The following is a 24392-nucleotide window of genomic DNA, read 5'->3' as shown; positions in this document are numbered from 1 at the left end:
ACTTCACCTCTTACTACATTTTCATAGTCTGCCCTTCAATTTGCTAGTAAATTTCTAGTAGTGTTTATAAAGCTCAAGTTCCTTTTCAAAAGTTCATTCATAGAACATGTAAAATTTGACAGTTTTTAAGTGATCAAAACCTTATGTTAACCATGATAGTTGTTTCTTATGCATTCTTCTAGTTATCCACTTCAGATTATTTAAAACCATAAATTGCCTGGAATAGTAATCAGGAATTTACTTGCTTACAAGATATTACCCAGATACTCTCTACACTGACTAAAAGAGTAAGAAAAAACACCTATGTAGGCTGTATCACCTTTCTTCCTTTCAGCTAAAGAGAAAAAATCATCTGAAAAAATAAAAAGGAAGTCAGAATACTCCAAAGTAAAGTCCATCAAGGCATTAAACTTTCTAGGTTTCAAGCTATGACTTGTAGCCTGCAAGGAGCAAAACACAAGTAAAGTAGTAAGAAGCTGGGCATGTAGCAAGAATAGTTTCCTCCAGATTAAAATCAGCCTGAGTACAAACAAAATAGAAGATTCAGTTCATTTCCTGGTATATTAGCCAAACAGATCTAGCAACAAATTCAAGATGTATTTTGTGAACTGCAGTGAAGTGATATGGAAGAGTTACCAGAGCAATTTCTTATAGACAAAGTAAATTACTGTTTATGATTCTGATTTCTCAATCCAATCACAGATGAGATACCAGACAAGCAGCAGGTGAAACATGTTGTTCTTAGCTATTTTAATCAAGCTACCTCTTTTCTGATTTTCTCCAATTTACGGATGTCCTGTCGCATAGCATCAATTTTCTGCATGCTCACTTCCACCTCCTCCTCTTTGTCGCGAAGTTGCCGGGACAGCTTCTGCTTTTGCGACCGCAAGTCTCCCATCCTCTCGCTGAGCTCGGAGAATTCCTGAACAGCTAGCTTTCTTTGTTGGTGGGCATCCCTCAATTCTTTGGATTGTGTCTTTAATCTCTCTGAGGTTTCTACAAGTTGCTGGTTTAAATAAATAAATACATATATAAATAGATTGAACTCTATATATTCTTTCCAAGAAGAAAGGATGTGAACCTACATTAAGCACAACTTGAAAATTCAAGCCTCTCAGATAACTTCTAAATAAGATTTTTAATAGTTAATTTACACAAATTTCTTCTGGCTAGACAGCTGCAATAGCATACCAGGATAGCAATTATTCTGCTTCTAGGATGGCAGTTCCAAGAGGACCTTTGCTATTCCACAAGTCTGTGATACAAATCTCACTTCACAAGCCCCTCTCAACTCTTAAGAAATGTAATTTCAGATTACCTCATGTACCTGCACAATAGTAATATTTCTTAAAGGAATGTTTTAGCAGACAACACGTTCAGGGGAACTGTCAAACAGTTACCAGCATTGAGATGCTGCAGAAAATCTTGTGAAGTTCTTAAGGAAACTGAGGAAGATTCCTCAGAACAAACTGCGAAGCTCTAATACTTTCAATTAAAGTATAAAAGCTTTTTCTTTTTACAGCAAATAGTTAACATAAGTTAACAAGATTAAAATACAAATTAAATGCTTTACATAAAATCATTTGCCAGTGAAAATAAAAAAAAGCATGAAACTAGACAACAGAAGAAAAGTATACAGGCCAAGAGACATTAAAAAAATTGCCATTAGTAGGAGTCTTGCAGAAGCATTCATTAACTTCCAAAAAGGCATGCGGACAAACCAGGAGGAACGGATTTGCCTTCTCTGTTACTCATATACCCCGGAAAACAACCCTGACCAGTGGTAACAAACAGAAGAGAGACTGTTAAATTCTAGTGGACAAAAACCCCATAGGTTTTGGCCCATGGATTATTTTTGGTCCACCTAAATGCCACATGAGCAATATGGCTGCTCTATCTTTTAAAAAAACAGATATTTGAATACACGTAGCTTTTTTTTCTTTTTGGCTTTACTGAAAGCAGTAGGTAATATACATTATATACTATATAGTAGTATATACAAAGCTCCTATTTACTTTACTGTAAAATATTTTGGTGACCTAACATAGCATGCTGTTAGATTTTAGGAAGCAAAGGTGTAATTTACACAACAGTAAGTATACTTAGCAATGATACTGAAGTCATCCTCAAGCAATAATTAACCTTTTGGTATTATAAAGAATAAGTGGGCTCAAGCTGGCACAGTGACTTAGCTCTATTTACTCGTTCATATGTTTCAGCATCTATAAAACTGACAACAAGCCATAGATCTGTGAATTTAACTCGTGAGTATACTGAAGTATCTTGAGAAAAAAATAGTTAAACTAAAGCCATTCTTTAGAAAATTCCCTCCCATCCCCAAGCAGTTTCAAACTTAATGGAAGTATTTCTTGGGCAAACCAAATCCCATTGAGCTTTGTGATTACAGTCTGTTAGCTTTTGTGTGACTACCTGGGTATGTAACCTGCAGTTGTCTTCAAAGACATAAACACAGTGAACAAGTCAGTATTGAAAGGTGTTATTCCCATCTAAGAGAATATACTTAAAATTAATAAGATGTCAATCAACTTTCAAAAAGCGTGCCACCTGGGAAAACAACTGTATTGCTAACGAGATTAACAGGCTTACTAACATCTCAATATATTTTTAAAAAGCAACATTACGAATGTTGAAACCGTAACCAAAGTTGTTCTATAACTATTTTACATGACCATTTCCAAACATATTCGTCCTTCACCTTATGAAGGTCCTCCTTTTCTTGCCGCAGTACTCTGCACTGTTTTTCCAGTCCTTTCAACTTATGTATAGAGTCTTCGTGTTCTTGTCGAAAAGCTACTGCGTCTGCAAGCTGCCCTTCCAGTTTACTTATATCTGCAGAGTAATAAATAATAAAGACCTATGTCTTAAATTTATACCAAGTAAGAAACACTACTTAAATAAACGGCATAACTTTGCTTGGAAAATTAACTTCTCCATTCCATTTTTAGACAGCTTAAGGTAATTTCAGTGCATTGACAGCTCCATGTAATTTTCTCAGCATATTAAAATAAAAATAAACAAAAAACAAACAAAACCACACCACCCAAAGACAGTTATCTCTTGAGGTGAAAAAGCCTTAGCAGAGGGCTTTTTTTTTTTTTTTTTTTTTTCAGTTGTTGGAATTCCAGTCCTAGTAATTTGTCTCCTAAATAGTTTTCATTGTATGACAAGTAAGACTACAGGTATTAGTGCATCCAGCAAGACAGGAAAGGACTATTTATTTCCTAGAGTAGATAAGAGCTAACAATCTGGGAAGGCAACACCATCCTGCGTGAGGCAGATTTGAGACCTAACTGTCCACATTCCTACCAGTATATTCTCCTGGCAGTTCTCCCTTTAGTCTCAAAATAATTAAACAAATTCGATTTGAAATTATCATCTTTAAGCACAGAAGACTAACCACCTTTTTATATTTCTGCTCAGTCTTAGAGCTGGTAAGAAACTGAACTGCCATTCTCCATTTGGTTTTAATTACTATTTCTTTTAAACAAATAAATAAGAAGTTGCACAGGGAATAACTGTATCACTTAAGTTTCGTTGATGTCTGTGGCAGAACAGGAAATTAGACCTACATATTCAGAGATCCCAAGCACTGCTGTAATGATTAAAGTAGGATTCATTTTCTGATTTTAGTACAAAGCTGTGCTAACCTCCCTCCCACTCTGCATGAACCAATGCTATTTCTTTTTAAACCAGGCTGCACTGCTAGTTTTCAGTATTTAACAGCACACAACAGCCATCTGCAGAAGCAGCACCTTAATCTAACCATTTTGACAAACCTATTACAGAATACATAGGAATAGATTTTTGATGGTGCTTTGTTGTTGTTTTTTTTTTGGGGGGTGTGTGGGGGGGTGGGGTTAGCACTCAGAGCAACACTGATTTCACAGCAGATGTACTTACAAAGGGGAGAATATATTGCCAAACTGTAAGAAAAAGAATCAGTTGTGACAGACAATGAATTGACACACACAACAAGATAATGAATTAAGGTTGTATTAGGAATTTGAAGCAAGAAAAAAGAAGACTGATAAACAAAAAAAACCAAGTCCTCCTGAATGGAAGACAACAGTTGGAGGTTTTGGGCATCAGCAACTTGGCATCTGAACTCACTCACTACATACTACAGGCCCCTATAAACCTCTCAGCCAAGTCATCAGGATTCAAAACTACCATTTAGTTTATGACTGATTCCCTCTTAAAAAAATCAGACACTAACAGGAGGTTTGTATGCATAAACTAATAGCATTGTCAAGCAACAGATTTTCAGTGATATGGATGAGTCAGCCTTCTCTCAGGACAGATGCCAGTATTTGTTTTTCTGCAACACTTCCTAATTAGTGCATCACCAGACAGAAACACAAAGGGAGCAGGAGCTCAGAAATATTTAGATGTGAATTATCATACAACCCCCACCCCAACCTATCCCCCTATGTTACTAAAGGGCAGCTAATCATTTTTCCCTGTTCTCTCTTATATATGCCTCCAGTAAAACTGCTCCAAAAGTGTACCCCCAAAAAAGAAAGGGAACAGGATCTGCCAACATTTTTACGGAAATTAACATTGTACTCTAGACTCCCCACACTAGTATATGCTATCAGGACAAGGAAATGGAAGAAAAAGTTAAGTGCCTGCCTGGAAAAACGGAAATGCCTCTTAGTTTTGAACAAGGCTTTAAAACCCTTTTTTTTTTTTTTTTTAAATACCTCAATAACATTAATTGTAATTATTGCAAAACCAAAGGATGTATTTTGCTACTACTGTTAACATTAAGCTGCATTGCTATAATTACCACTAATCGTGCTAGAGTCTTACCTGTTAATTTGTTCTTCAACCGTTCAATTTCTTCATTTAATTTTTTTATTTCCTTATCACGGTTCGTATTTACTGTAACACACACTGGACCTTGGAGGCTCTGCATTGTCTGCGTAGATTCTTAAAATCAGAAAAGGAAGGAAAAAAAGTTGATCAATAAAATACAATCCAATTCTTCCTAATGAGAAGAACTAAGAACCCAAAGAAACGTAAGCCACTAACCTTGCAGTTTTCGGTTCAAATCCTGCTTTTCTTGCTCTAATTTCCTTATTTTCTTTTCATAACCTTCTATTTGTGAAGTGTTCTTTAAGTCACGCTGTACATCCACATCTTTGGATACAGTGTCAGATTGCATTGCACTCTTTAAAGTGCCTCTGTCAGATAAAGAGCTGAAAACAAATACGTAAGTTAGAATATTCTAATAAATACTCACAGTAGTCTACAGCAGCGAAACGCTGGGATTCCACCAAATACTCACCTTAAATTTACAAGAACAATTAGCACAGTAGTTGTTACTGTTGAGATAACAGTCAGGGTAGATACAGTGATTACTCCCTAGCTACTGTGTATGCTGGTGTAGAATTAAGATATTTGCATTCAGGACCTTAAAGATGCTGACTTATGTTTACTTTACAAACTACTTGAATGATTAAAAATATTAACTCCCTCTGCCAAACGTTACTGCCTGACAGCAAAGGAAGCAGAATGGAATGTGTACCTGCACTGAAACAACTGAGAAAGAAAACCAGAAGTTGGATAGATTTAGTTAAGCCATGTGATTTTACTCTGAAAAAGATGAGTGCACTGGGTCCTTTCTGCAACAGTATTGTGGAGATAAATCTCAGCAAATGGAAACATGGGAATAACAAAAAGGACAGAATAACCTCACAATCAGAGGCACAAGTATATATTTGAGGGATCTCTGAAGACAGATGGAGGCTTACTTCCATGTCAAAGATTGACAAGAGTGAGCTATCTTAGTCTGTGCTCAGAACCATCTGAAAATCAGGAACCTGCACTGGAGTAACACTAAATTACGTTAACTTTGCCTGTCAACAAGGTTTAGGAGCAATAAACTAATCCTGAATTGTTTCTGGCAGACACGCAACATGGACAAGAACTTGCTTTTAGCCTCTCAAGGCAGGAACAGCAAGTTTTAAGAGCAAGTTTGCCACCTAACGTGACAAATCTAGTCCGTTAAATTTCATTTGTTTCAAATAAAGGAAATTAAATACTAAAGCATTTAATCTTGGCATGATCAAAACATGTTCAGACACTTGAAAAAAATGGGATAAAGATTTATCCACTGACACATACACATCAATCTTTCTACTTGTTTATAAAGATGACATCTTCCTAGAATTAGCTGTATTTGGGAAACAAGTTTAATGAACAACATATCCTTTGCTTACCTATCGGTTGTGTACGTAAACCCAACAAATGGTAAATGCAATCCAGAGAAGCCTGTATGAGAACTTGGTGGCACCACTTCCTGCATAAAAACAACAGGCATGAAAACCCGAAAAAGAACCCATACAGAACTAAAGGTATTTGATTTAGTCACATAGGTTAGAAGAAACAGCTGATGGAAAGCCTTTTCTTAGAGCACACCAATTCACAACTGGCGATTATGCTTCATTGCATAGCCTTCCATTGTCCTTGTATGAACTTTATTTCAGATTAGGTCACTTAATATAACGACCTGAATTTAGGAGCCTCCTTTTTGTGAACTGGCACTTGAAAGGGCAGCATTTCAACAAGTTCAAAGCACAATACAACCATTAAAAGAAAACTCAAAACTTCCAAGTTCCTAATTAAAAGTGACCTGGCTTGAAAATGCATGCTGTTTTCTTTAGTGTTCTTGTTACTGCTAGACAGGTAATCAAAACCCAAGCCATAAAAGCTCTTCATTTTTTGGAACGCAAGCTGATGAACAAATTAACATGAAAGCTCCCTACTCTTCCTGATAGGAGTTTGTAAACTACTAACACAACGGAAATGGAGGAGCGGAACATCAATGCCCCCACACCCAAACAGCCTCCTGGTTCTTAAGTGACTTAAGTAGCAGCAATTTGAGTTCTCTCACTTGGACAGCTGCTATTACAAGCTGAATGAAGAATATATGCGTATTTGAAGACGGACGTTATTCATATTTGATAACAAATAAAACAAAATACTTGTAAATAAATAAATAAATCCAAAATTCTTATAAAGGTAAGAAGACGAGATTGTTTTTTCCTGCCTAAATGTTTTAATTTTGACTGACCGTGCTATTTGTCTTGTTTTAGCATTGAATAAGTCATTCCAAACATGAAAAAAATATATATAAAAAAAATTTCATCCCTTTGTCATTCTGGGTTTTCAGAAATTGTGAGCTTCTTTTCTAAATGGTAACACTTGACAAACTGGGTCAGTTGTGATAAAAATAACAACAGTTTAGTGGGGTTTTGTTCTTCTGAAATTTCTCAGAGCAGTCCTGCTTGTGGATTTTCATTTGACCATTCATGTCGATACAACTGCAATAAGAATACTACCTGTTCCTTTAAGATTGTACCACAGTGCATATCCATAAGAAAGTACAACTAAATTTGCTAGACTCAGGAATCTGTTTCATGGCTTTTTAGAATTTAGAATAAAATAATAAGATACCTTATTTCATTTGCACAGCTTATTAACAGACTATTTGCTCCTTTTACTTAAAAAATTACAAACAAACAAAAAGCACACATCAATTTTGAAATTAAGTTCTCACTACTACCTTACAGTGCAGCAAAGTTGCATACTTGCAGTAGTAATATTAAAATAAAAGACTCACTGGATTTCTTAAAACATCATCATCTACATCAAAGTTTGAGGTGTCAGATGGACTGCTAACTTCTGGAATATAAGGTGCTTCTAGGTTTCGGATGTTGTCCCAATTAAGTCCTTCAAAAAATGCATGAGACTTAAAATCCTCTATTCCATTCTGTCCCAGTCTACGTTCTCTGCTGCAGATAAGCCGCTGAATAAGATCTTTTGCTTCTTCAGATACATCTGTAACGTGGGATGGAAACTGAAATCTTTCCTACAAAAAAACGAATTGAGAAATTTTAAAGAGAATCCATTCCTTAGTTTTCAACAGTGATTTCAAAAAGGAAGTGCTAAATCACTCCAATAAAACTGGAAACGAATAGGCAGACATTGTTCCAGTCCAGTTCCAGTAATCACTTCTTGATTCCTTTCATACAGATCTGTTTGAAACTAACTGTGAGTACAGTAACTCTTATGAAAAGCAAACCTTCTTTGGAAGCCAGACAGAAGTTTTGACACACTGCAGTACATTAAAGATCATGCAATAAAGGCATACACTCACTGGTATTCTCTTAGTCATAGATCCACTGATCTCCTGAAGATCTACTCCTTGAGATTTTATTTATTTCAGCTCTTAATGGCTCACAATATTAGTCAATCCCCCACAAAACACTGTTATGATTAAGGATGTATTTTTCTAATTTATACATTTTCCCTATCAAAATATAACGACTATATATGAAAATATAATTACTAATATTACTATAATTTTCCTATCAAAATATAATTTCACTAAGATTTATATTATCATAAACAGAAGATCTACAAATATACTTACTACTAACACATAATGTTACTCTAAATAAAATCGGGAAAACTTCTTGACTATATAGTGGAAGTAGTAGTAAGCTAAAATATTGAAGGTTTTTGTTTGTTGTCTTTTTCAATAAAGGACTATAGAATATTTAACGTTTTACAATACATCTTTTCAAGGGCAGAATGAGACCATTAGGGTCTAAAATAGCATAATTCAAATTAAAGTTTAAAATGCCCATTGAAAAACATAACATCACATTGATTTTGTGTCCAAATGATATTGCAATATTAAATCTGCAGGACAACAGCTTTAAACATCCTTGAAAGCACGTTAACAGCTAGGTAGTCAGCAGTTACCCACAAGCTGGTTACATATTTCTAACATAACACAGAAAAGTTTGCCACCAATTAGTTCATTGAAGAAATTAAAGCAAAAGAGAGATTAATGTTGACTACTGCAAGGGTGTCAGCTCTAGGAAGGATTTCTTGTCTTATCCATCACTGCTTCACTATGAGAGCACAGCATTGTAAACACCAGTACATTCAACCTGGGAAGAAGAAAATGCAACAGCGCTCCCTGTACAACAGCTTCTAGCTAGATACGATGAGGACGTCCATAAATCACATACTCCTACCACACCTCTCAAAAGGACACCATTAACTGGTTAATTCTTACCCTCTAATGTTCACAAGGCACACAGAAGTTTCAACGCTTTTCTACTACTTTGACTTTGGACAAAATCCCCTGACCTCATGTTCTTCATGCAGCTCAGAAGCTCATGTTTTTCTGCCACTTCTATTCTGAGCAACTCTCCCCTGGCCTCATGTTCTTCATGCAGCTCATGTCCACACTGGTTGACTTGTCTGTTTCCGTTTTTTGTACTGATTAGCAGAGAGACAAAATGTGCACAGCTGCATATATAATGTATTACTTCATTTCTCCTGCACAGTCCAGAAGAAACTTTCAATGGGCCTAACATAAGAGTTGTTTTTAATTTTTGTTTCATGAAGATGGTTTAAGATTTTTCAAGAACATCATCACCATTTAGAAAAAAAAACAAATTAACAAAGAATTCGATTTCCGCAGTTCAGAGATGCCAATTTTCCTAAAAACTGAACTAACAAATCTACACAGTTAGATATGGTTCTAAACCATCATGAAAAAAGCAATGAACTACCACCCACATCAGTATTTTGCAGTGACAGCAGTCTCTCTGTAAATGTTAAAATCAAGATAAATGCATTTATTCCTTACTTCATGATTCATAATCTTCCCGTAGGTTTCCACTAAGGACTCCGCATAAAAGGGTGTTTCACCATAAAGCATTTCATACATGCAGACACCCAGTGACCACCAGTCACATTCAGGTCCGTATTTTCCCATTCCATCCTCCATTGCTTGCAGTATCTCAGGGGAGATGTAGTCAGGTGTACCCACTGCTACTGAGGACTGCACCTTAAAAATAAGGCAAACATCGTTCTGGTTAGTTTTCAGGTTCTCTCAGCAACATTTACTCATACACTAGTACTTTTGCAAACAGATACATCAGTACATTATTCTGGGAAGGGAAGAGATTTATTAAAAAAATGACAGCAACAAAATAAAGATGATATTCAGAAAGTAACAGACTACGATTCAGTCCACTTCTGCATAACATCAGTACATTTTATTCTACAAACAGTAAAAACTCAAAATAGTCATAGCTGTTTTCAGAATGCAGACAGACAGGAAAATGTTTTGCCTTTATATATGTGTGTGTGTGTGTGTATTTTTGTACTTAAAAATTGCAATTGGTTGACAGAAGTTAAAATGAAAAATGAAAAAGCAGGGAGTTCAAGCTCTATGCTCGAGTTTTACAGTTTCATTTGAAGATAGCAAAACAAGGTTCCAGGGCAAGTAGTGCCCTATTTTTACTATGTTCAAAACTGGTTTAACACTTATATAGCCTAACTGTAGATAAAATACAGGAATTAAGGTAATTAGCTTCCTTGTGTCCAAGTAGTAGGGAAGACTTGACCATCAGGGCAGTGGCAGAAAAGTAATCTCTAGGAATACATTCTAAGGGTTAACAGAGTTACAATGGCTCCTTCCAATTTATTCTGTGTTTTAATAAGGTAAATCCTTAACAGGCATTCTATGACTGCAGAATGTCACCAAAACCTGGAGTCTGCGTCACATCCGGTGAATATCGCATGCCGTATTTTGGCAGAATTGACACTCCTAGAAGCACCTCGAACTAGGGAGAGCAGAAAACCTCACGAGCAATTTAACTCTTAGGTGTGTATCCTATCTGGTACACAAGATGGCAAATTACCACAGTATTGCTGTTTCTTTTGTAAAAGGCATGTAAAATAAACTGCTTAGAAAGTATGTCCTCATTTTGGACTACTTTTACTTTAAATCTGTCATGACTGCTAGGTTCCTGGTCACCCATGATTCCAGTGCATAAATAACATCAGACTTATCCTTTTTTAGCACAGGCTCTTTGGACAGTTCATAAAAATCTCATGAGAACTCAATGAGCAGTAGGAAAAAAGGTGAAAGACAGAAAAACATACCAAAGAATAACTTTAAATGCAGCCTGTAAAACAAGAAGAGTGAAAAAATGTTTTATATAACCGTGTTGCACATTTCCCTCAATTTTTAACATGTCAAAAAGTTTACAATCTATCACATCTTTGGTGCACACTGATAACATGTACTAGATTTAAGATCAGAAACTCACATAAATGGTACCACTACCAGCAATGCAATTTAATTTTGCTTCATACATACCGTGCCATCTTCACTCATTTTCAGACAGGACCCAAAGTCTGCCAGTCGTATGTGGCCATTCATGTCCAAAAGAACATTATCAGGCTTTATGTCCCTGTCATAACAGAAAAAAGTGAAAAATTTAAACAGAAAGTATGAGCTGCACTTGTACAGATTGCATCAAAATAACAGTTTTACATTGGACACCCACTGATGCAAACTCATTATTTTGACCCTTTCTTCCTGACGAACTTAAAACTTTGCCTGCAATATTGAAGCTTCAGATTACATCAGACTTTCAGCTCATCAAAGCTGAGCTCTGCTCCCATAATCAAGCAGAACAGTTATGCAGAATGATACAACTAACAGATAGGTAGTTTACCTTATCAACCTCCTTTCAAGATTATATACATCCTAATATGCTTTTGGAGGGGCAAGAAAGATAAAAGAGAAAAGGCAATTTTTTAATTTGACTTTTTTTGGCTAAGATTTATAACTAACTTACAGCTTCTTATCCAGAAAGATTTTTCATTGTTTCTATAAATTTTGTCCAGCATTTTTCAATTGCTGTTCAAGACCATCTTTCTATATACTACCGCATAACACATTTGCTTCTATGGGTACCTAAAGACACTTGCATCCTGTGTACATACATAAGTTACTCTACAAAGCACTGAATTCCCCTAGCTCTAGGATCACGGCAATGCCATTTCAACAGGATACAGTAATGGGAGAAAGTCTCCTGGATCAACCACTTCATTCCTATTCATACATGTACACAGCGAGTTATAGATGGCATTCAGCATGCTAAAGCTACTACATGACATGGAACTAAGATTTCCACTTCATCGTAGCTCATTACTTAATATTATTTTTGATACCAAGAAGGCAGCCAAAAAAGATTTAGAGCATGTAAACTAAATTTAGTCCACCAACTACATTTTCTCTCACCTCTTTGTGCTCAAATTCACACAAGGAATTTTTTTTTAGTAAAACTAAAAGATAGACAAAGACATCCAAATTTAATAATATGACAGTCTTGATGCCCACTACATATTTTTTTAATTGATAGCCTCAAAATATCCAGCATTATTTTCAGAGCACTAAGTCAATACGTTGAGAAAAGAAGAGAGATGAGCAAGTGCAGAAAGTAGAACTAACCCAGCTACACACCAATTCTGCAGGCTAAGAACGACAACATTCAAGTCTTGCAAGCTAACTTGCACCAGTGTCCTTCCCTTTCCTTAGCCAACACCACCCTGGATCAGCTCACAACGTGCCAGCATTTCACCATGCCATTTTGAAATATTAACTGAGCTAGCCAAAAAAAGATAACCAAACCAATAAATCTGTGTTTTTTGTTTTAGATACCACATATATTCCAATAATACTGTGTATTACTAATAAATAGAACATGTGCTTTACATTAAACCCACCAATCCTGTTGCACCACAGAATGTGGAATTTCATTTCAAATGGGAAGTTCCAAATGTCAGCACACTTGCTCAAAAACTTTAGAATTGTACACTAGCTTAAGCTTAATTTGAGGGGAAGAAACTTGAATTAGTAGGAACAAGATGAAAAAAAACATGCTCTAAAACACCCTGCTCCATAGAGGTGGATGCTGACAATGTACGTCTGCTTTTTCAGCTGCTGAATTCTACTATTTCACACTTGGGCAGACATGAAAAAAATCAAGATGGGTTTAACGAAGGGCCCTCATATGTTTAAAAATCCTGATACATTTTTTCCAACACAAAATTGAATTGCTACTTTTTAACCAAGGGCTAATGCTTTGAAATTTATTATTGAAACTTCACCAATACTGCTACTAATAGCAGTATTAAGACAAAATATCAGTGCTAACGTATGCCTATCAACATAAATTAAATGCATACTTACTTGTTACAGGACAGAAAAATATTTGTTAACCCAGAAAACTAGACCACTTCAACTACAGTTTCCCAATAAACTTATTAGTAATTTTCTATTGTTAAATTTATTTCACACATTTCAGTTCTAAGGCCTGTACAGATTTCCCTTATAGTCCCGTAAATTCGAGTTGAGCTCAGTAGGAGCAGAGGACTATTAAAACTTATACACAACTATGCAAGGGTTTTTTGTTGTTGTTGTTGTTTAAATAACACCATTCACAGTGCCTTTCGAAGCATGAGCCAATCTCATCTACCACATCTCTGCTTTTCTGTTTTGCATTCAGGTCTCGCTTGCCTAAGGGAACACTGTTTCTGTTGAGAAAGACTTAATGCCTCATCTCTGAGCCCCACTGTTTCCTATCTACAGCTAACAGGTCATACAAGCCTTTAAAGGGTCCTTGAAATCCTCCCCAGAGCAATCATGCTTTTCCTAATCCACTGTAGTTGCCAAGCAGTAATTTCTTGGGCATTCATACATCTCCCATTCATTCTATGCTTTGGCCTTGGAACCGTTCATTCCTATTGCCACAAGAGACATTCATTCAACCCATGCAAAGTTGCAGCTGGTCAGGTTCCACTCCTCGGAAATGGGTGCAATAGTGCCTCTGGTGAAGTTCTCCAAATCTGTACCATTTTAACATTCTCACATATTGTCCATATTTATCCACAGGAGTATTACTGTCTGTATTTTATGGAGTTAGAAATTAAGGCATAAAGAGGTAAAGGGACTTGGTGGTCAAGATCTACCTGCTAAGTAAACAGTATGAAGCCCACTTCTCCTGAGACAGGACTTCAGGAACCTGCTTGTATGGCCATAAGCAGACTTTACACAGACGAAAAACATCACTACTCTCACACTTAATATTTTCTAACTTCTTGGTTACCGAAATTAAGCTGTAAGGTCAGTGTATAAAGATACAACCACAAAGATTTCCAGTATTATTAAAATTTTGCTTTCTAATTGATATATCACACACAGTTTCTAAATCTGAAAACAAAACCAAGGATAGAAATTCTCATTTGTTCAAGATTCTTGAAATGACAATATTTATCAAACATCTCCCCTGCACTACTAATAGCTCTTCTGAGATACTCACCCTGAAAGATGACCCAAAAAAGAAGTGTACTTTACCTGCCTGACCCATTTTCTCTTACTCAGAATAAGGAATGTTATATTTTTAACTGCTTCAGAACACAACCTAAGTTACCACGATTGTAGGTACTGATCTGGAATATGCATCCTATGTTGTAGAAACAATTAGACAGGCACATGCCTCCTCATCACAAAATTCATCAATTTGAGGATAAGCTGAGGTAAACAGATTCACTGTTACCATGGCCTTATGGTAGGTAGATTTCATGAAGAGAACTGAGAGTAAGTCAAGAAGTCTGATTCAAACTAAAAGTTTTACTAAAAGGTTAGTCAGATAAATACCACTGCTTTTAATACCAGTCCATCAGAATTTGGTATTTAAAGTGTTATAGCAGTTACATTATAGTTTGTAGTCAGCATGTGCCCACAGCAGCTTGCCTGTGGCTATGGCGCCCATTTGTATTTGTAGTAATATCTTTAAGATTAATTTAATATAGATGTAAATGTGGTTTTTTCTCAAGTGAGATGGCACTTTACCTGTGTACATAATGCAGCTCGTGTATGGAATGTATAGCAAGCACCATTTCACCAATGTAGAACCTTGCCATATCTTCAGGAAGTTTGTCTTCAAACTTACTGAGAAGCGTCAGCAAGTCACCACCAACATAGTAGTCCATCACTAGATACTGGAAAGGGAGAAAGAAAGCAGTTATGTACTGAGACACAGCTGTTAAGGGAAAAAAATAAAGTTCATCAGCTAACTGCTAGGAAAAAAACACCTTTTCACTATTTTTTTCTATCCATATGAAATGAAGTTAAAATTAGTAATCCTCTGTGTTACGTTTGTTCAGTGTAAAAACATACCATATTCCTTTAATAATTACAGTAATAATGATACATCAGCATTCTATCCTTATCATAAATTTATATAGAGAGAGAGCAACTACAATCAAGTAAATCAGGGTGAATTTATCTCTGTATTAACTACAATGTTACCAAAAAAATCCAGTATCACCAAAAATTAATGCAGGTCATCAACACAAACTGAAAAATTTCCAGAGGGGATAGTAAGAAAAAATAATTAAAAACAATAGTTAAAAAAGTGAAAGAATATTAGTATTACACTTAACATGAACAGAAAATACTTAATACCACTTATAAAATAGAATCATTTTTGAATGGGAAACAATAAGGATTAATATTTTGAAGTTTAATTTATGCAAGTGGCTTTTTGTCTGACTTGCACATTTATTATCAGGTGTTAAAACGTGAGAAGCAGCATGCAACTGAACATAGGATATTTATCTTAAGCATATAATATTTTATAATATAAGCATCTGCTGAGGCAAACTCTTTATAGAAGCAATAAACAACAAGCACTCTTCCTCCAAACATTATTTTGATTAAAATTTCACTAAAAACTTCTCTGGAAAGTATTAGCGCTCATTAGATAGATGCAGCTCAGTCTAAAATAAACATCTCATTACTACTTTTAGCTTTGGTACCATTTCAATACTACTTGAGGTTCCAAAAGTAGGATTTATTGTACCACCATCCTCAAACACTCATCTTGGCACATGCCACATCATGGATGCGTAACAGAGCTGGCAGGAGCTTCATGACACTGTGGCAGGGAGGCTCATGACAAGCCAGAGGCACTACAGCAGCAGGAAATTTAAGAATCAAACATTTGGGTTCTTGTGACTGTATTTCAATGGAAAAGGAAATAGCCTCCAAGGCCAATTAACCATTATTCTGTCTATTGAAAGAACCAACACAGATACAGTTAACAAGTGAAAGAAAAGGGCTTGGACTTGCTATTTGGTTTTCATACCACAAAACAGGGATTAGGTTCGGTTATTTCCTAGCAAAATGCACCTAAATCCAGACCATCACTCAGCATATATTGACTTCATTTAGTACCAGCAGTCTTGAGCCTTTTTGTTCCATGCTTCCCACCCCTTAATATATGATTTTAGGAGTAACTTTACTTATTCTGGGAATAACTTTCCAAAACAGTCATCTGATTTTTCTCATCAAAGTAAAACAACTTAGAATCTAGTGTTGCTGCTACTGATTCTTCTTCCACCAGAGAAGCACAATAAAGAAGATAAGAATCCGAAGTAACAGTAAGTGCACCACTATCCATTTCCTTACGATGCTGTGCCTTAAAAGAGTGACTCAAAAAGGCCTACACTTTGATATTGTTCTGCATATCATTATAGCTTAATTTGACAGGCAAATTTCATGATTTGTTGAAACCAACCAGCCAGTATTGCACAACACCACAAGGAATTTTAAACGTTTGTTGGAACACTGCATACACACAACAATTATGTTTGGGAAGGAAAGGCTACAGACAGGAACCAGAAATGTTTTAAGAGGGATATTGTATTACACTATTTTCTCTTAAATTCAAGGCTAAGAGAGTTTATAGAGCCTTCTGTGGGATCTGAAATAGAATGCCTGTCAAAGAGACATCATTGCCTGCTTCTCAGCTCCCACAGCATTCGTAATGCAGTGAGAACTCAACCGACCCGTGAAACGAGGAGCCTGGATCATGGGAACACAGTGAACCTATTCTATAACAAAAATCAAGTTTTATTTATCCTCCACATCTTCCCCTTCTTGCCCAGTGGCACTTCACTCTTCACATTGGGTTAAAATGAAGGGTATTATGACACTTACATTTAGAAATATCATTTTTCTTCCTGGAAAGAAGTTGTATCAAACAGGAAGAGTAGTTAGAAATCAGCGGGGAAAAAAAAAAAGGCATCTAAATACACTTATGAATACTCAGGAACGAGATTGGGAAATAAAAATTTCCCTCTTGATAGAATTTCTGGTAAATCGCAGGAAAACTCACAGATTTCAGTCTGGGACAGATTATGAACTTCGGGTCTCATGCATGTTTACAATATGCATGGACTACGTCTTACCTACTCCCCTATCTATTTCAGCAGAATCACCAAAGGCTTACTTAATCCATCTTGTCTAAAACTGTCTCTGTAAAAGTCTTTCTAGGAACCAGAAAAAGTCATGCTAGCATTTCAACACACCGTCATTTAAGACTTGACTATTCAGAACACACTACAATGTGATACATTTGCCCCAAACGTGTAAAACTAGAGGAGCAGAACCAGAAAATGAAACTCCAGAACATGTACTTTTTGTTGAATTTGTTTCATGCTTATATTTAAGTTCTGCATCATTAAATGCTCTACTAACATTAGAGAGAATACAGCCCCAAGTATTTCTAGATTCTCCAAGAGCAGCTACTGCTTTGCTATCTCATCGTCCCTCTCATTCTGAAGTCCCTCTTCATGCAGCCAGAAGAGGATGGCAAAGTCCTAGGTGTGCAAAGCCCTAGGTGTGGGGAAGACACCAACATTCTCTCTGTTTCAGGGTTAACCTTATGTGGTTTTGCATTTAAGAATCATGAGCTATAATGCACAAACATCACTGGGAGCAGATACAAAGAAGCTAGAGATTTCCCTTTCAGAGGACCGATGTCCACTCCAGGTTGGGAAACCAAACTCTGTTGTCTGTTCTCATTTTCTTCTTAGCTTTGCGTTCCATTTTACAAGATCAAGGATAAGCAGCAAAGTCAAAAAGTAAGCCCAACCTGTCCAGGTTCTGTAACATGACAGCACTCTCCTGAGATGTGGAAAAATGCGGCTATAAACTTGTTCAAGCTGAGCAGAGGACTGAACAGAGATCTTTTAGTCCCTGGACAAATAAACCACTAAGACGGTATGGAAGAAAACCTGGACCACAGCCCAGGTTTTTGGATGAAAGCCACTTCCTGATGTGTTTTGTCAACTTCACTTTTTCTTCATGCATCATTTACAATAGAGCGACTGAGATGCACATACACTTCATCTGTTAGTACCAGACATTTACACGAGGTGGATGCTGAGTAACAGACCGAATTGGAAGGCAGCAGCTCAGCACATGCAGTACCAGACCTCAGGCAAGCTGCTGACTTTGGCTGCCACACAGAGCTGTTGCTTTCTAAGTTCTGGATCTTTAATTAGATGCTAGCTGTCTAAATTCTGCTGTCAAGTGAAACTTCCACATCTTTGTTCTCCATGCCTCTGAGAATGTGGGGAAAAGAAACATATTATACTGCTATAGCTTACTTGGAACAGATTTTCATGAAATTGTATTAGCAACACTCGATCCCTCTCTGTACTGTCATTTCTATTACTAGCTATTACTACAGGTAACATTTTTTTCTTAGGTAGCTCCATTCTCAGATGCTACGTGGAAATAATACATTACAGGGTGCTGTAGGTTATTGTTATAAAAGTCTGAAGGCTGTTTGGTTCTGAAGGAATTTGAAATTACGAGCAATCTTTCTGGGAAAGCGTCAGAGAACTAAATTTTGAAAGGTTGAAAAATCAGGATCTATCAAAGTATTTATTAAATGGAAATAGACTGTAAATGAGGGTACAGAGACCCAGTGTGCTTAAAATGTGCTTGACATTGTGAAATTACGTGTAAGATGATAATCAAAATATTTTTTTTTTGTTTCAGCACCTCTGAAAACTGTTGGGTATTTAACTCTTTCTTACGTTTCATTCCTGAACCCCTTGGAAGGTTTTCATTGGTAAGCTTTTTTCTTATTTATAGTCATGACTTGATAGAATCTCTATAGTGCCATCTAGAAAGCATTAAGATGCTGAAAACCTTCGCATTACAACTATGTTCTTTGCTACAGAAATAGCAGGTTCTCTAACGCAGCCTCAGGTACCACAGGGAAGCTGGATGTTTCACTATATTCCAGTGTGTAGGAACTTCATTGACCAGCACTTTCCTGACTTCTGTGACAAAGCTAAATATAGCTTCTATGTTACAGTTCTAGTGAGCAACAGTTATGCAGTAATCACCACTACATGTAATAATAGCCATTACTTTCTTTACAAAGGGTTGCTATAATCTCTCAAACTATAGAGAGAGATGACCAATCTACTGATTTCAAAAACATTTAAATACTTTTATGAAATTGGCTGTTTTTTGTTTCCTAAGGCTTTTAAGATATCACAGCTTTTAAAAAAAATGTTAAATTACTTTTGCCATTTTTAAACAAAACCATTATTTTGAAAGTAGAAATAAACAATAAAACAAAAATCCTTCTTACTTTCACAGAGTTAACATCTCTCAAATTATTTAATTGCAAAAAATTATTAAAAAAAGTTTTAAAAAGTTATCCAAAAATATAAACTTAAACATGATACATTTTATGCAAGGGTAGGTTAATTAAAAGACTGCTTAGCTAAACTTCTATAGACCACAGTACATGACTTTCTCACTCTGTTACAGTTACAGTCAGTCCTCTGAAGTCTTTCTTCAAGGAGAAAACAAGAACGCCAAAATACTGCTGGAAGGCATGAGGTAGACTGATTTATTGCAATACCCTTAACTGTACCAAAAATAAAGTTCTTTCATAACATAAAGCTTTTATTTGCTGATGAATCAAACCTACCAAATAGTTCTCATCTTGAAAGGCATAGTGCAATGTAGTGATCCACTGACAATCTCCATTCACCAAGACGTTTCTCTCTTCTCGGAAACAGGCTGTCTAAAGGAAGAAAGGAGAAAAAGCCGTTGTCAACATCAACAAGTAGTTTTCACAGGATGAATATATATGGATGTTTTATGAGATTATCTAAAATTACTGAACAGAGGTCTCAATTCATTTGAATTTAGTCTGCACAAGTGACAAGCCAAGGAAACTCTGCAGGCTTGTAGTTATGCATTCAGTCATTCTAATTCTGACTGCGACCTTAAAAAAAAGAAAAACACCAAAAAGAAAACCCACAAACCAATCCAAGCCAACACTAAATCTTTGTTCCATAATATATTTTTAAAAGCTAGAAAAAATGATAACTTGTCACTGCAAATCTGGTTCTTCTGAAAAAGACCTTTGTGAAAATATATCACAATGTTATATATGAAAATATATCAAAACCTTAATTTTCTTAGATTGCAGTACCAGCTATAGACACTGCAAACGCTACAGGAAATAAGCAAAGTTTACTGCTTTATCTTTGTCTAGTATAATACATTTCCAATTCCAAGAATATTTCCTCTACTTCGAATAGCATACTGCAACGGTTCAGGGAAGCAAGTGTAATGTGTTTTCTCAGCATCTTTACATAAAACCACCTTTCATAACCTTCAAGAAAGTCTTCCTTAATAAAAATAATGTTTTTATTGGATCAGATCAGTATTATCAAGAAGCAGACCTTGGGATTCTTTCAGTACTGTCGATTCAGAAAGCCATTATTATGACAACCAGTAGTTGCAGATTCAGGTGTTTGGGTTTTGGATGAGAATTCATTTTTTGTCATTGCCAATTGTCTAGATGTCATAGAAAACGCACTATGAAAGGAACGTTCTTGGGAAGCCGAAGCCTCACCATATATCAATTGCATCTTATAAAGTTATTTTAACCATTTTTTCCCCTTAAGGAAGCACAAGTCAATTTACGTTTCTACTGAAGGAGGTCATGATGGGGTCACGTTGTGAAGTTAGTAATTATTGGTGCAAAGAGATGGGTATTATAATTAAATGTTAACTGAGAGTGATTTTAAGGTTTACGAATGCAAGGTCAAAGTATCACTAAAAAAAAAGTTTGGCAGCAACAGCAGCTCAAAGTAATCCAATCCCCTGCCCTCAGCACCACGGCACAGCAGTTCTCAGTTGTTCTGGCACCGCTCTTTGGGGAGGCTGCCAACACAGAAAGCTAGTTTATTTATTTTCAAAGACATCAGTTCCTTGATCCAGTTCACTGCGCAACCTCAAATAGTGAGGGAATGTTATGAACACTTCAAAACCAGTAATGCTTCTGAGCACTCTGCACCCTGAATTCAAAGTATAAAACTATCCTTTTCAGCTTACACTGGCTTAAAATGCCTTGAGACATGCCTCGAGAAAGCATGACAGGCTACCTAATTAGCTAGTCAGGATTTATTTGGAACTGTGAGCGGTAACAGACTAATGACTATGCATTTTGTTGTCAGAACAATGAATACAAATGGCCCACCTCATCAACATAAATGGCATGCCTATTTTTTGCTTGCAGTCCATTTACGGATGTCAGTTGATATTCGCTAATCTTTCCTGTACTTCAGTAGCTTCCAACCATATGCTTTTTCTTGCAGCCAGTACACAAATCCCCAGCATTTAGATAACTTTTTGCTATGTTTAATGTCATACAATGCTTCATATTACATAAACCAGCATAACATCGTGTTTCTTAGACCACTCACACAGCGGATAATAAAACATCTCAAGTCTGCTTTTGAGTGGAACTGCCGCTTAAGATGCCATCGTATACTTGCAGGTTTCATTTCAAAAACTAACAAGTTCTACCACATCTGTGAAATTTTAGTTTCCCAAACATTTTATGAACTTGATATCAGGTTATAAGCTCTTGCTTACCCAGGAAAGCCAAAAAAAGCCAACAAACTGAACAGGAAATGTCAAAGGGGCACAGCAAAGCAGACAGCTGCCTTTGCTGTTCTTTGTAGATGGGGAAATCAGCAGGAAAAGGACTTAGCTGGACTGTTACTTATCCTAACTGTGTATTGGGAAAACTATTGCTCATTACAGCTCTTTCTTGGTAGATAACACTCTTCCAGCTCCTAGCCTGCCTGACAAGGTAAGAGGAGTTAGTCACATAATTTGAAGAGAACAATTTGTAAAGAAAGAGCTCTCTCCTCAGGACATCTCTACATAAGGTTTCAGCTATTTAACTAAACCTTTTAATTAAATCACTTTAAAAATGACAGAAGGAAGCCAGCATTAGTTGCATCTCCATCAGAGTTTGGGAACCCCCTTAAACCACTTTAGGATTTAAACTGATTCTAGACTGAGCAATGAATTAGCCCAACCAAAATCTGCGTTGAAATGGCACCGAATTGCCCCGGTGCAGGCAAAGACTTAATACAGAACCACTGATGCAGCACAGCCAGGAGCATGAATACTCCTGACAGCTCAAAGAACAGCCCAACAGCAGCGGCTGCGCTGCTTGCGAGGAGAGGACGGGCTGATGGACGGAGTGTGACTAAATCAGCCAAACGCAGTGGCGAACAGGGCTTAACAAGAGCCAAGAGATTAATTCACAGGAAAAGAGGTGGAACTGACTCACCGAAAGGAAGGGAGAGACAAGGAAGGGAAGGCTGGGGAGGGGGAGGTGGTGTCAGGAAGGGGACAGAAGAATAGGATAGGGAAGTGTCAGCAGGCTTAGTCCTCAGCAAGCAGCTAGCCTTTGTCCCTCAATAAAACTGCTACAAGGAGTGATGCAATACACGTATTTTCCCCTCAGATCTATTGCTCATTTAACTGCTGATTTATTTAACGTTACATTTGCCTACTACACTGCAAGAGTAGGTATTCTAGGAATACGCCAGTTATGGCGCATTCCCAGTAGGTCCTTGCCTAATCTGTGAAGTACACATTTGCATTTACATAATTTGTTGTGACAACTTGCATCTCCTTTCATCAAAAACACCCTTTTTAAACAGACTTACCCTCTTAACACATTTGTTTTACAATTTGAATCTGTGGTATCAAAGTATTTAGTTACAGTTTTACCAGTTACATAAATCCTGTTACAAACTGCAGGATGCAAAGCTCCTTAATATATGCTTTCTGAATACAAGAGGAAAAAAAAAAGATCCTTTCATAATGTATTTGTATACAGCTGTGAATGTCACAGTAGCACTGATCTCAGCTTTCATGTAGTCTTTAACTTGCCTTTACTGTAAACAAAAATCTGGCCAATAAATTCAGGGTAAGAACTAGGGCAGACTGTCTGGTAAACGAATACACGGTAATGCTGAGAACAACAGATGCCTGGAAGGGACCGTCAGACTTGATTGCATTAAAACAGCTTAAGAAAAAAAAGTATGAAGCTCCTAGGCTCACAAAATAATTCTTCCTAATCTGGAAGAGCTTCAGTGTAATTTTCCTGATGACATTTTTAAAATTCTCTGCTTTAGAGAATCGTGTTACTTACCTCTGCCCTTTTAAGCATTTCCCATTTATTGAGAATTTTCATGGCATAAATGCGCTCCGTACACTTCATTTTAACAACTGCAACCTGCAATAATAAGATATCCTCATTTAACAAAAGCACGGTCAGAGAAATACAGTATTTAAACAGCTTAATTTTCACACAAAAGCACTGTCAGAGAAATACAGTATTTAAACAGCTTAATGTTCACACAGTGTTAATGAAGTAAATTACTAAAGAGCCATCAGCAATCAATTCACACCAACAAATTACAGCTTGATTCTGAGCTTCCTCTACATTCCTCTCCCATTAATACTACGGACTTGATGCACAACACACCCTGTGTGGTCAACCGTTCATGAGCAAGTACATTGGGGATGATACAGGAGGGCTATGAAGCTTCTCCTAGGAAGATGCATCATAAATTGTTTTGCATTGTTGACCACGAACAAGGAATACTCTTAACACCGTGCCTTCAGCCAACCAGGGAACGTTTAAAAGGGCAGCCTTAGAAAACAAGAAAGGCCGCTGTCAATAGAAATACACTACATTTGACTCATTTGTTTTCACATTCCTGTTTTCAGAAACTTGAAAGATATTTATAAATTAACATGCTTTTGTGTACTATATGCAGATATTTTAACAGAAGCAAAAAAACATTCATTTACTTAATCATCATTTTGCTTGAAGCATTTTGCTATGCATCCTGTGTATTAGTCACTTGCTTAGACCAGCCTACCACAAACAGTTGTTCATATGGCTGAACAGTAGAAGAAAAACTGAAGAATACAAAAACTTCAAGGCTTAGGAATGCAGAGACTGTATTTAGAGCAAGAACAAAACTAATTCTTCTTGTAGTAAAGCTATTATTTCAATAAAATTCTTACATTTGGCAAAGAAAAGCAAGACTGACAACTAGGACAGCAACGTTTCCACAAGACTGTACAGGGACTGCTTGAGTATTTCTGCTGCTACTTGTTTTGTCTATTTCAGAAGCATAAAAGCAATCGGCTTTCATTGCTTCCATCAGAGCTCTGAGTAGCAGTGGGAGAAGTAACAAGAGTCATGTCATGCTCTCCTCTTCTGTTGCTTTATAACCGTTATCTGTAAGGGATTCAGGAGATGCAGAAACTCCAACAAGATGCT

At 36.6% G+C, this 24392-nt stretch overlaps 1 protein-coding gene across 3 annotated transcripts in view; it reads right to left on the bottom strand.

Annotated features, from left to right (window-relative positions):
- CDC42BPB (CDC42 binding protein kinase beta) overlaps positions 1-24392 on the bottom strand; it is a 95355-nt gene that overhangs the window by 32251 nt on the left and 38712 nt on the right. For all 3 annotated transcript variants that reach the window (XM_040557294.1, XM_040557295.1, XM_040557296.1), the window contains exons 3-13: positions 23250-23333; positions 19710-19805; positions 14759-14907; positions 11216-11309; positions 9695-9895; positions 7649-7897; positions 6246-6325; positions 5056-5222; positions 4834-4953; positions 2717-2850; positions 764-1006 (exon numbers count right to left, since the gene is read on the bottom strand). In XM_040557294.1, the coding sequence (XP_040413228.1) occupies positions 764-1006; positions 2717-2850; positions 4834-4953; positions 5056-5222; positions 6246-6325; positions 7649-7897; positions 9695-9895; positions 11216-11309; positions 14759-14907; positions 19710-19805; positions 23250-23333 (1617 nt within the window). The remainder of the gene's footprint in view (positions 1-763; positions 1007-2716; positions 2851-4833; positions 4954-5055; positions 5223-6245; positions 6326-7648; positions 7898-9694; positions 9896-11215; positions 11310-14758; positions 14908-19709; positions 19806-23249; positions 23334-24392) is intronic.

This window comes from Cygnus olor, chromosome 5 (assembly GCF_009769625.2).
Source record: "Cygnus olor isolate bCygOlo1 chromosome 5, bCygOlo1.pri.v2, whole genome shotgun sequence".
In the NCBI taxonomy this organism is placed as follows: Eukaryota; Metazoa; Chordata; class Aves; order Anseriformes; family Anatidae; genus Cygnus; species Cygnus olor.
Note: the sequence above shows the minus strand (reverse complement) of the source record. Positions and strands in the feature narration are given on the sequence as shown.